Here is a 12,836-nt window from a genome sequence, read left to right as displayed (position 1 = left end):
AGAAAACCTCATGTCCCATTTAAAAAACCCAAAAACCTACTACTTTAGTCTTTTGCACTTGCCCATGTTTATAGTCCTTTTTCCCCTCCACTACCAGGACTAGAATACACGGCCTTGCACATGTTATACTAGCCAGTGTTCTACCACATGCCCCATTTCCCTTCTTTCTGTTCCAATTTTAAGGTAGGATTTTTTTTTTTGGGTGGGGTGGGGGGAATCTGTATCTTTTGAGTTATACCCTAAACAATACATTACGGTGAGATAGCTCAAGCTGAAGAGAGTTTGCCAAAGCTCATTGTAGCTCTGGTTATACTGTATCTCCCTAAAGATTAAAAACATTACGGGGCGTGGTGGTGCACACCTTTAATCCCAGCACTCGGAGGCAGAGGCAGGCGGATCTCTATGAGCTTGACGACAGCCTGGTCTACAAAGAGTTCCAGGACAGCCAGGGCTACACACAAACAAAATATTAAAAACATTTTGATCAGTAACAGGATCTGAATCCCACTGGTAGAGAGAAAAAAACTTAATTTTGTATTAAAATTTTCATAGATTTCCTTGAGAAATCAACATGATATCATTTGTCACGTTACAAATAAAACAGTAAAGCTCTCCTGAAAGCCTGAGGCAGCACTAATGTGTCAGTGGCTTAAAAAAGGACTCCAGGGTCTGCATGCCATGGGGCCTAAGGCGCTTACTAGTAGAAGCCAAAGGACTCTTGGAATTTCTTTTGCCTTGAGGAGACAAGGCAGGAACAGCCTGGGGCTTTGAAGTACAAGGCTGCAAAAAAGACTTCTGCAACTCCAGTGCAAAATGATAATCTGTGTGTTCCGGCATATCCCACACTGGAACCAGGGAGTCACACTTGTCACAGAGCACTTGGTCCTCAGTTGCCCTTTGGGCCACCTCCTGAGAGTTGTAAGCTGAAGAATCAAGCATGTTTGGACTATTCTCAGCCACATGCATTTCTGTAGAACTTGCTTTAGAGGACACTGGCTTCAACACTCCTTCATAAACAGGTCTACCATCTACACACTCAGTGGGAAAACAGTTTGGCTCCACTTCTGAGTCGGTCTGTGGAGGGTGCGGAGCTGCAGGACTTGTAGGCTGGGTTTGCTGCAGCAGCAGACTCTTCTGCTTAAAGAAGGGATCAGTGCCAGCAGTCTGGCTGGTTGGGAACAGCAACGAGGGCTTGGATGGGGACTTGTCTGTGGATGTGTTAAGAGATACAGAGGAAGTCTCTTTCAGTCTCTGCTTTTTGGCAGCCTTTTGAAAGAAGGACTCTAGAGAGGTGGCTGCCCTTTTAGAGGTGGGCACAGCTGGACCAGTTCTCTGGGTCTCGGTTTCAGAGCTGGCCATTGGCACCTTTGGCTGACAACTTGACTCACTGTTTAAGAAGATGGTGATGTCTGTGCAAGCTGAAGGGGCAGAGGCAGAGAACTTGGTAGCACAGAGGAAGAGCATTGTGAGAGGAGGAGACCTGTGTACAAAGTAATGGAACAAGGAAATTACCACATCACTGTGAAAAGAGGCCAGATTCAATCAATGACAAACCCTGGCTCAACCAGGAAAGGACACTGTTCTTACTGCACTGCAATACAAAGAGAGTAGACTGGGGTAACAGAATCTAAGTCTCTAGACGCACTTTGAGAACCCATGAGTAAAGAGAAGTTGCTGTAATTAAAGGTTCAGGCAACATAAATTTTGTTTTTTGTTTTTGTTTTTGTTTTCTGAGACAGGGCTTCTCTGTGTAGCCTTGGCTGTCCTAGACTCACTCTGTAGTAGACCAGGCTGGCCTCGAACTCACAGCAATCCGCCTGCCTCTGCCTCCCGAGTGCTGGGATTAAAGGCATGTGCCACCACATCTGGCTAAATTGGGTTTTTTGTTTTCTAAGTCCTAGTATATAGCTCCAGCTAGCCTGAGACCAGCCTCAACTCAAAGAGATCTGCCAGCTTCTGCCTCCTGAATGCTGGGGTTAAAGGTGTGCCCCAACACAGTTGGCTTGGGGTAACACAGACTTTAATCAAGGCAACAGCACTTGAGAAGTACAGATCAGGAGCTCAAGGTCAATCCAGCTACATAAAAAGGCTTGCCAGCCAGTTGCTCAGCGGGCAGGCACTTGCCACTCAGCTGGATGGCCTGAATTTGCTTTGTAGAACCAACTCAAGACTTTACATGTAGCACCACACATTAAGCCACACATATACATAAAATAAGTGAAACAAAATTCCAACCCTAACCCATAACACTGACATTTTTAAAGATAAAATTTCCTATCACACTTTTCGTTGCCAATCTCAGTCTCAAACATTTCAAAGCTGGGCAGTGGTGGCGCACACACCTTTAATCCCAGCGCTCAGGAGGCAGAGGCAGGTGGAGCTCTGTGAGTTCGAGGCCAGCCTGGTCTACAAAGTGAGCCCAGGACAGCCAAGGCTACACAGAGAAACCTTGTCTCAAAAAACAGAACAACAACAACAACAAAAATAAATAAATAAAGAAAGAAAGAAAGAAAGAAAGGAAAACAGAACAACAAAAAAATTCTATTTTTAAGTTACAGCGAGTTTAATCTGGTAGCCCATGCCTGAAGTCCAGTACTAGAGCCCAGGGAGAAAGACCATGAGTTCAAGGCCAGTCTAAGCTCTACAGCAACAAAGAATCCTCTCAGGTTTTAGTGCAACATTATAAACAGCTAATGTTAGTGTCCCATAATGGTTTTCAAAGAAGACTTCATATAAACATAGTATCACAGTTATCATTTGCATCTATGTAACTTTAAAATTTGTGGATAAGCAATTATATCAGAAATTAAAAGTTAGTTTTATGCACGTAACTCAACTTTTTAAAAATAATTAATGACAAATTGATATTTGTCATAATGAATCTGAAATATCCTTTCTTTTCTGAGACAAGATCTTTTTGTTTTTGTTTTTGTTTTTTGAGACAGGGTTTCTCTGTGTAGCCTTAGTTTTCCTGAACTCGCTTTGTAGACGAGGCTGGCCTCGAACTCAGTGATCTGCCTTCCTCTGCCTCCCGAGTGCTGGGATTAAAGGTACGCACCACTGTGGAGGAATGTCTTGAGTGGATGTAATAACTGTCAATAAAGCACTGTTTAGCCAATCAGCTGGGCAGAAGGACAAGACATGGAAGGCAAGAATTCCTGGAGAGGGGAGAAGCCAAGAATTGACAGCTGATGGGAGAGGAAGGAGAGAAGCCTCTGAGGATGAGATTGGCAAGTGCTTGGGATATATGTATGTTATGAGGTATAGAGTAGTTTATTTTAGTTTATGAGTAGAGTAGTATCAATTTAGATTCTGCCTGGCGTAGTGCTTGCAGCTTTAAAATAAGTTTCGGTCTCTGTGTCAGTTATCGGCTTCCTAGGCCAAACAGATAAATTTATTGTAACACACCACCATGCCTGGCTTGTGACAAGATCTTGCTATGTAGCCATGGATGACTTTGAACTCAGATCCTGCTGAGTACTGGAATTATATGCATGTGCCATCAAGACTGGCTTGAGGAGCTGGAGAGAATGCTCAGAGGTTAAAAGCACTGGCTGTTCTTCCTGAGATCCTCAGTTCAATTCCCAACAACCACATGATAGCTCATAACCATCTATAATGAGATCTGATGCCCTCTTATGGCACACAGGCAGAACATTGTATACATAATAAATCAATCTTAAAAAAAGAAAAAAGACTAGCTTGAATATACCTTGCTTTTCTTGGGGTCAGGATAGAAGATGGGGGTCAGGAACTGGGGACAGAACTCAGGACCCCAATTCAGGGCTATAACTCAGTAAAAGTAGGGTGCTTGCCTCCTATGCATGAAGCCTTGGGTTCAATCTCAAGCACCTCACAAACCAGATGTGTGATAGGACAAGCCTGTAATCTCAGTACTTGGGGATGGAGGTAGGAGGAACACAAGTATAAAGTCCTCTCTGGCTACATCACTTGGAATACAGGAATTCCTATCTTAAAAATCTACGATGATAATCAGTCTCAGGACAGAAAGAAAAACATGATTCCACTGTGTCTTGGCTATGTTTCATGTCCAACAGAGGTAGAATTTTCTAATGAACATGGCATTCTAATACCAGTAGAATTTACATAATTCTATAAAAAAGAGCCAGAAATCAGCTCAGTAGTAGACTTCTGGGCTATGCACAAGAAACTCTGGGGTCCATTTCCTGCTCCCAAAGTGTCCAGAAGGGGAGGGCTACATAGTAAGACCTTGTCTTAATTTTTTCAAGACAGTTTCTCTGTGTAGCCTTGGCTGTCCTGGACTTGCTTTGCAGACAGGCTGGCCTCGAATTTTTAGAGCTCCGCCTGCCTCTGCCTCCCAAGTGCTGGGACTAAGGGCATGTACCACCATACGCAGCAAGACCTTGTCTTTCACAAAAAGAAATAATTAATTAGCAAACATTAAGGCTATTTATTCTAGTATCCATTTATATAAAATACAAATGCACAGTAAAGACCTATTGGACATAGAACAATGGGTCCAGTACTATAAGAGATAAAACAAAAACCCCAAAAAACTCCTGGATTATAAGAAAAGTTTCTGAATAAAAATCATGAAAGATGTTTTTAAAATACAATCAAGTAGTTGGTCAAGAAGTTCCTAAGCACAGGCAGTCATTTTTCTGAATACAGCAAGCTGGAACAGGTAGGAATGGTACTGGTTCATGTTGTCTCCTGGCTACTGATAGACCCCTGGGTACCAGAATGCACCAAATGTAGGAAAAAACTAAAACAAAAAACCCAAGCAAAAACAGAATCTTGCAAATGAACTGTCTCATTTTTATCATCTTCCTTACCTTGTTTTTTTTGTTGTTGTTGTTTTAATTTTTGTTCTTTGGTTTTTGAGACAGTATTGATCTGTATAGCCTTGGCCATCCTGGAACTCTGTAGACCAGGCTGGCCTTAATCTGCCTGCCTTTGCCTCCCAAGTGCTGGGATTAAAGGCCTGTGTCACTACTGCCTTGCACTCCCCACCTTTTTTTTTTTTTTTTTTTTTTTAAGATAAACTTTAAAAAGGAGTCTTACCACTCAGTTTGGATTCCAGAAGTGTTACAGTTCCTGATGGCAGCGAATGCATCCTGGCTCATCTTATGAGCATCATAGTGAGTGAGGGCACAGCAACGACGCAGGCTGCTGAGACGCTTGTCTCCTTGCACACGAATACTGACGACCAACTGAGTGGCCACCCTGTCGTTCTGTGGATAGAAAACGATGAGAGCAGCCACAGTTACTAAGAACATCTGCAGGGTAATAGAATGATTTGGAAACTCAATTTAGAAGCCAAGGAGAGGGCTGGGCATGGTGGTCTACTCCTCTAACAACTAGGTATTGTAACTCCTTTACATGTACTTGGGGTTAGGGGAGGTTAGTTCAAAATCATCCTGGTTTACAAAGCAAGTTCTAGGTAAGCCAGGGCTATATATAGTAAGACCTTGTCTAAAAAACAATTAGGGGCTGGAGAGATGGCTCAGAGGTTAAGAGCACTGTATGTTCTTCCAGAGGTCCTGAGTTCAATACCCAGCAACCACATGGCAGCTCACAACCATCTATGATCTGATCTGATGCCCTCTTCTGGCACATAGGTGTATATGCAAATAGAGCACTCATACATAAAATAAATATTTTTTAAAAATTACTAAACTAAAAACTGAGGCTATTTATTCTAGTATTTCTATAAAATACAAACATATACTAAACACTTACCAAGCACAGGACAATGGGTCCAGTACGATAAGGGATACAACAATACAGACCCTAGACTATAATAATTTCTGAACGAAAACCTGACCACAGGCTGGGCGGTAGTGGTGCACAACTTTAGTCCCAGCACTTGGGAGAGGCAGAGGAAGGTGGATCACTGTGATCTCAAGGCCAGCTTGGTCTACAAAGTGAGTCCAGGACAACCAAGGCTACACAGAGAAACCCTGTCTCAAAAAAAGAAGCCCTACATAGACTTTTCATCTTATATACTCTGCCTACTGGTCTTGATTGCTGTTTGCTGAGCGTAGCATTCAGAATCTCCCACTTGACTGAAGGTGAGTGCTTGCTGTCTCTAGAGGTATTCTGCATTGTTTTCTCAGATGGCTGTATAAAGAAGTGCTAGGAGGGTGCTGACGAGATGGCTCAGTGGTGAAGAGTGCTGATTGCTCTTCCAGAGGACACAGGTTCAATTCCCAGCACCCACACAGCAGCTCACAACCACCTGTAACTCCAGTTCCAGAAGATACAACACCCTTACACAAGCATACACGTAGGCAAAACACCAATGCACATGAAATAATAATAAATCAGAAAAAACTATTTAAAAAAAAAAACAAGTACTAGGACAAAAGCCTGCTGTTTAAAGAATAAGAATAAGGGCTGGCCCTGGTATTTGTGAGAGACTAGGGATCAAACTCAGAACTCTGAGCACACTAAACAATCAATCTACCAACTAAGCTGCATCCTCACCCCTAATGTACCCTGCTTTATAGGCCTGTGGTAAAAGTTGATAAAATAGGGCTGGAGAGATGGCTCAGAGGTTAAGAGCACTGACTGCTCTTCCAAAGGTCCTGAGTTTAATTCCCAGCAACCACATAGTGGCTCACAACCGTCTATAATGTGATCTAATGTGACTATTTTACTTTTTTGGGTTTATTTATTTATTTATTTAATGTATATGAGTGCTTTATCTGCAGAAGAGGGTATCAGATCACATTATAGATGGTTGTGAGACACCATCTGGTTTCTGGGATTTGAACTCAGGACCTTTGGAAGAACAGGCGGCGCTCTTAACCTCTGAGCCATCTCTCCAGCCCCTTTTTTGGGGTTTTTTGAGGCAAAGTTTTTCTGTATAGCACTGGCTGTCATGGAACTCTTTTTGTAAACCAGGCTGGTCTCCTCTGCTTTCCACCTGCCTCTGCTTTCCTAGTCCTGGGATTAAAAGTGTGCACACAATGTCTGGTGAAACAAATTATTTTTAAATTTTTGTTTTGTTTTGTTTTTCAAGACAGGGTTTCTCTGTGTAGCTTTGACTGGCTTGGACTCACTTTGTAGACCAGGCTGGCCTCAAACTCACAGAGATCAACCTGCCTCTGCCTCCCGAATACTGGGATTAAAGGTGTGTGCCACCACTGCCTTGCTTTTTTTTGGAAAATTTTAAATGTATTTTTATGTATACAAGCACTCTACTTGCCATGTATGTCTCCATGACAGAAGAGGGCACTAGATCCCAGTATAGATGCTTGGGAGCCCCCATGTGGTTGCAGGGAATTGAACTCAGGACTTCTAGCAGAGCAGCCAGTGTTCTTAACCTCTCAGCCATCTCTCCAGCCCAAAAGAAATTTCTTAAAATTCCCTAGGCTGATTCTATTTTCCCTGTGTTCCTTCTCCACAGGGTAAGGAGCAAGTAGCATTTAAATCCCAAGGACTAATAGAGAAAGGAAATCTTACATCATTTTGGTCTTTGGTTAGTCTCTCCTCAAGCTCCAGGGCTAACTGCAAGAGCCACCACTGTACCTAAAAAGCAAAAGCAAAACAAATCAAAAAGGAAATTAATCTTCCATATTCTTTCATTTAAGTAACCGTACTACAGATCCAGACAGTGGATTTGTCCACCAATGGATCCCTATAACTAGATCATGGAGATCTTAGTACTCTGTCTTCCTCTAGTTGGAGGTTTTCCGTGCAGCAGAGCTGTGCACACCTGTGAGGCCAGACTCTCGAGGCTGAGGCAGAAAGATCATGAGTTCAAGGCTGTGCTACACCGCACAAACCCATCTCAACAACCAAGGAAGGAAAGAGAAATGCCTCAGCAGGGAAGAGCGCTCACTGCAAGAATGAGGATAAGTGTGAATCCCCAGCACCCACCACACAAGTTAGGCATAGCTGCACACGGCCTGTTATAACCCATGCCGTGTGGGGACAGAGAAGGAGGGTTCCTGGGATTTGCTGGCTGCCAGCAGAGTTTCAGGTTCAACAAGATCATCTCAAGAGAATAAGGCAGGTTAGTAGAGCAGGGCATCGGATACCTTCCTGTGGTGTCTGCACTTGCATGTAAAGGTACGCACGTCTACACACATGCTCAATGCACACACAATTTGTTTAGTCAGGATACTGCAACCACAGCTGGCCTGAACTCTCAGTGCAACTGCATGAGCTTCCTGCCTGCCCCGATTACAGATACGCTCAGGCTCCAAGGCCTGCACCTCACTTTTCCTGACGGTGCCATCGGGGTAAATTCTCCCATGTTCCAATTCTAAGGAAGAACCCAAACTGAATGAGGCGTGATATATTAGGTTTTTGAAGTTCCTCCCTACAAAAAAGAACAAAACAAACAAACAAACAAACAAAAAACCCTCCACTGTCCATTTCATCCACTTCTATTTTATACCTTTTTAGATTGAAGGGAGAAAAAATAATGACAAACTAAACTAGTTATTTCAACATAAAAAAAAAAAAAATCCGACTCTTTTTGATGTCATAAAACAAAGGCAACCATCTAGTCCAGTCGACTTAGCACAGCTATCAGAGCCCACTGTCCCCTTTAAGAGAGGCCTGCTCACCTGCTCACGAGTAGCCAGGGCTGTTTTCCCAGGGAAGTTCTTGCTACAGCCAATAGTTTTAGGTAACCGCCTGGGTTTAACGGGATCATGTTCAATACCTCGGCACATGGCATACAGCCAAGACCTAACCAGCAAAAGACATTAAGATGGAAGTATGATTATTTTCTTTGTTGTTCATTTGCTTCCTAAAGGGTCTCACTATTCATTCATCTGGCCTTGAATTGTGACCCTGCTAGGGTTATAGGTGACAGCCACCATGCCCACTTACCTATTTAACAGCATATAGGGATTGGAGAGATGGCTCAGAGGTTATGAGCACATGCTGCTCTTCCGGAGGACCTGAGTTCGATTCCCTGCACCAATACCAGGCAGCTTACAGGCAGCCTGTAACCCCAGCTCCAGGGGGCCTGACACCTGGGACCTCTGTGGGCACTTGCATGCATGTGCACATACCCTCTCATACACATAATTAAGAATAATAAAATAAATAAACAGCATAGAACTATGCAGCCCAGGTTAGCCTCCAGCTCGGGACCTTCCTGCTCCAGCCTCTCAAGAGTTGAGAATATAAGTATAAGCCACCACGCTACTTAACTATTTTTTAGTTTAGTTTTGTTTGAGATAGGGTTTCTCTTGTAGCCTTGGCTTTCCTGTATTCCCTTGGTAGACCAGGCTGGCCTCGAACTCAGAGATGTGCCTGCCTCTGCTCCTCCTCCCCCAGTGCTGGGATTACAGGCATGCATACCATGCCTGGCTGCTTAATTATTATTGTTAAAACAAAATACCTACATTAGCTCTTTATCCCCTTTATGAGAAAATTATTGAGGTTGGGGTATATAGCTCAATGGAAGAGCATTTGTCTAGCATGTACAAGGCCCTAGTTTCAATTCCCAGGACTGAAAACAGAAAGAAAATAAAATTAATAGCTAAGTGTGTCCCAGAACTTGTGAGGTGGAAACAAAAGGATCAGGAGTTCAAGGCCTGTGTTACTTTGAGACCCATCCCAAATAATAAACAAATAAATAAATAGAAGGAAGGAAGAAAAGAAACTGCATCTTTAAGCATACCAAAGCTCTGACAGAGCTCCTATACTACTTACTACTTTTTTTTTTTTTTTTTTTGAGACAGGGTTTCTCTATGTAGCCTTGTCTGTCTTGGACTCACTGTGTGCAGACCAGGATGGCTCCTGCATTTCTTAAATAGTTCTAATATAAGACATTGGTATGGCGAGAACTAATCCTACTTTCTTTCTTTCTTTTATTTATTTATTTATTATTATGTATACAGTGTTTTGCCTACATATGCACCTGAAGGCTAGAAGAGGGCATTGTATCATTACAGATGATTGTGAACCACCATGTGGTTCCTGGGAATTGAACTCAGGATCTTTGAAATAGCAGGCGGTACTCTTAACCACTGAGTCATCTCTCGAGCCCTAAAGGTTTATTTATTTATTATATATACAGTGCTCCGCCTGCTTTTACCCCTGCAGGCCAGAAGAGGGCATCAGATCACATTATAGATGGTTATGAGCCACCATATGGCTGCCGGGAATTGAACTCAGGACATCTGGAAGAGCAGTCAGTGCTCTTAACCACTGAGCCATCTCTCTAACCTCTACTTTTCTTTAAGATTTATTTATTTATTATGTACAATGTTGTGCCTACATATAACACCTGCAGGCCAGAAGAGGACACCAGATCTCCTTATAGATGGTTGTGAGCAATCATGTGGTTACTGGTTGCTGGGAATTGAACTCAGGACTTCGGGAAGAGCAGCCAGTGCTCTTAATCGTTAAGCCACCTCTCTAGCCCCTAATCCTACTTTCTAAAGCTAAGTCACTAATTTTATTTTTTTGCAAAGTACCAACAAGCAAGCCACCGATTCATCTTTTTATGCTTACTGGGGCCGAAACACAAAAATTTGAATGTAACATCAGCAAAATAACAAACAACTGATACTAGATATAGATATAATAAAGTAGGACTAGCCTGGTTATGCAGATCTCAGATTCATGGGACTTGCCAGGTGTGGTGGCACACGCCTTTAATCCCAGAACTCAGGAGGCAAAGGCAGGTGATCTTTGTGAGTTCAAGGCCATCCTGGTCTCAGAGTGAGTCTAGGACAGCCAGGACTACACATTAAGATCCTGTCTTTTAAAACTAAGACTTTTAAAAAGAAAAGAAAAATAATATAAACCACTTACCCATTCTTTTCTCCGAAATGATTCTGGAGCTGGGATTCAGTGAACTGGGTCAGTTCACCCATGTATTCTACCCCAAGGATTTCAATGACAGAAGCCCCTAGCTTTCCTCCAAGACTGCGGCTAAACAAAGGAGAAGGAATGTATAGGTTACATTTAAATACACAGCTAACCAAAACAAAGGCATTCTGCTGCTCCAAGCAGCTCTCCAAGAAGTTTAGAGAATAATCAGAGACTGTTTAACTGTCCAGCACAAAGCTGAGGGCTACATAGCTACGCAGGTAAAAGTACTGAGGAGCAGAGCCTGACCCCTGCAGCCCTCTGTGGAGGGTGAGAGCCAACTCAACGAGCACACAGTGACCACACACCTGGGTTCACGCACATGCAAACACAAAAACATAAGGCTAGATGATTCTCCTCAGCTGGGACCTGGGAAGATTAACATGAGCATAAATATAATAATGGTCATTGATTTGTTATCAACTCAACTATATGTAAAAATTTCTTTTTTCTTGTTCTCTTATATAAAAATTTCAGTTGTTTAAAACCTACTATTCCAAGCCGGGCGTGGTGGCGCACACCTTTAATCCCAGCACTCGGGAGGCAGAGGCGGGCGGATCGCTGTGAGTTCGAGGCCAGCCTGGTCTACAAAGTGAGTCCAGGACAGCCAAGGCTAACACAGAGAGACCCTGTCTCGAAAAACCAAAAAAAAAAAAAAAAAAAAAAAAAAAAAAAAAAAAAAAACCTACTATTCCATTTGGAGATTGAAATGACAAACCAGCAGGGCATAGTGGCACACGCCTGTAATTCCAGCACTTAGGAGGCAGAAGCAGGTGGATCTCTGTGAGTTTGAGGCTAGCCTTATCTACATAGTAAGTTCCAGAACACCTAGAGCTACATAATAAGACCCTGTCTTGGAAAAACCAAATAAAGAAACAAAAAAGCAAAACAAACAAACACCAATTTAAACATTTCTAAACCCAAAATAAATATCTTCCATGGCTAGTATTCTCCAGCTGGCTTTGTGGCAACCTACAGTCTACCCTGAGCGACCCACGGCCTCTATTTCAGGGTCTTCACCAGTATAGGCCTGCCCTGCCTCCCTAGGCTCACTGAGAACATCTTCTATCCTCCCTCCTTTCTGCTTTATGTCTCCATGCTGCTTTGTCTTTGGCTGGCTCTCCACACCTCTTGTCCATAAACCTTTCTCAGATGAGTTTTGTTCTCACGCCTCACTGCAGAGTAATTTGGCAGATCTGAAAACTTTGATTGAGCCAGGTAAGGTGGCTTCTATCTGTAACCCCAAGCATTCAGTGAGCTGAAGCAGGCTGATTAAACTGAGTTTAATCCCAGTGAGCCTGGGAGGCATAGTGAATTCCTGGCTAGCTTGGGCTATACCCTGCCTCAATAAACAAAAAAACAAAACCCTTGATAGTAGAGAAAAGTAAGAGACCAGCTGGTCGTAAGAGTCCAGTAGTAGCGCTGGGTGTAGTAATCCTAGCACTCACGATAGGATGAGGCCAGCCTAGACTGTATAGCGACACCTTGTCTCAACAACCTCCCAAAAGAAGGAGAAAAAAAATGTTTTTAAAATTTTTCTTTGTGCAGCCCTGGCTGCACTGGAACTTGTTCTGTAGACTAGAGTGACCTTGAATTCAGAGATCCACCTGCCTCCTAAGTGCTGGGATTAAAGGCATGTGCCACCACCAACACCCAAAAGAGGGAAAAAAAATTTTTGACATAGTTTCTCTGGGTAGCCTTGGCTGTCCTGGAACTCACTAGACCAGCTGGCTTTGAACTCAGAGATCTACCTGCCTCTGGCCAGCGAGTGCTGGTATTAAAGGGGCACTAAGAAGCAAAATTTTTGTTACATATTTAATAGACCTTTAGTAAAAATCTAAAAGGAAGCTAGGTATAGAGGTAAAAAATATATATACACACACTCAGGTAGGTGTGTGTGTGTGTGTGTGTGTGTGTGTGTGTGTGTGTGTGTGTGTGTGTGTGTGTGTTATATGTGCACATGTAGGCTAGAGTATGTTAGGTGTCCTGTTCTTTGATTCTAGGAATTA

General features: G+C 42.9%; 1 protein-coding gene across 2 annotated transcripts in view; it reads right to left on the bottom strand.

The window, feature by feature from the left end:
- Window positions 1-463: 463 nt before the first annotated feature.
- Window positions 464-12,836, bottom strand: part of Polh (DNA polymerase eta) — a 33,438-nt gene continuing 21,065 nt past the window's right edge. For both annotated transcript variants that reach the window (XM_051152893.1, XM_051152894.1), the window contains 5 exons: window positions 10,771-10,890; window positions 8,565-8,688; window positions 7,453-7,518; window positions 5,047-5,216; window positions 464-1,480 (listed from right to left, as the gene is read on the bottom strand). In XM_051152893.1, coding sequence (XP_051008850.1) covers window positions 634-1,480; window positions 5,047-5,216; window positions 7,453-7,518; window positions 8,565-8,688; window positions 10,771-10,890 — 1,327 coding nt within the window. In that variant the 3' untranslated portion in view covers window positions 464-633. The remainder of the gene's footprint in view (window positions 1,481-5,046; window positions 5,217-7,452; window positions 7,519-8,564; window positions 8,689-10,770; window positions 10,891-12,836) is intronic.

This window comes from Acomys russatus, chromosome 11 (assembly GCF_903995435.1).
Source record: "Acomys russatus chromosome 11, mAcoRus1.1, whole genome shotgun sequence".
Classification (NCBI taxonomy): Eukaryota; Metazoa; Chordata; class Mammalia; order Rodentia; family Muridae; genus Acomys; species Acomys russatus.
This window is presented reverse-complemented; position numbering and strand designations above follow the sequence as displayed.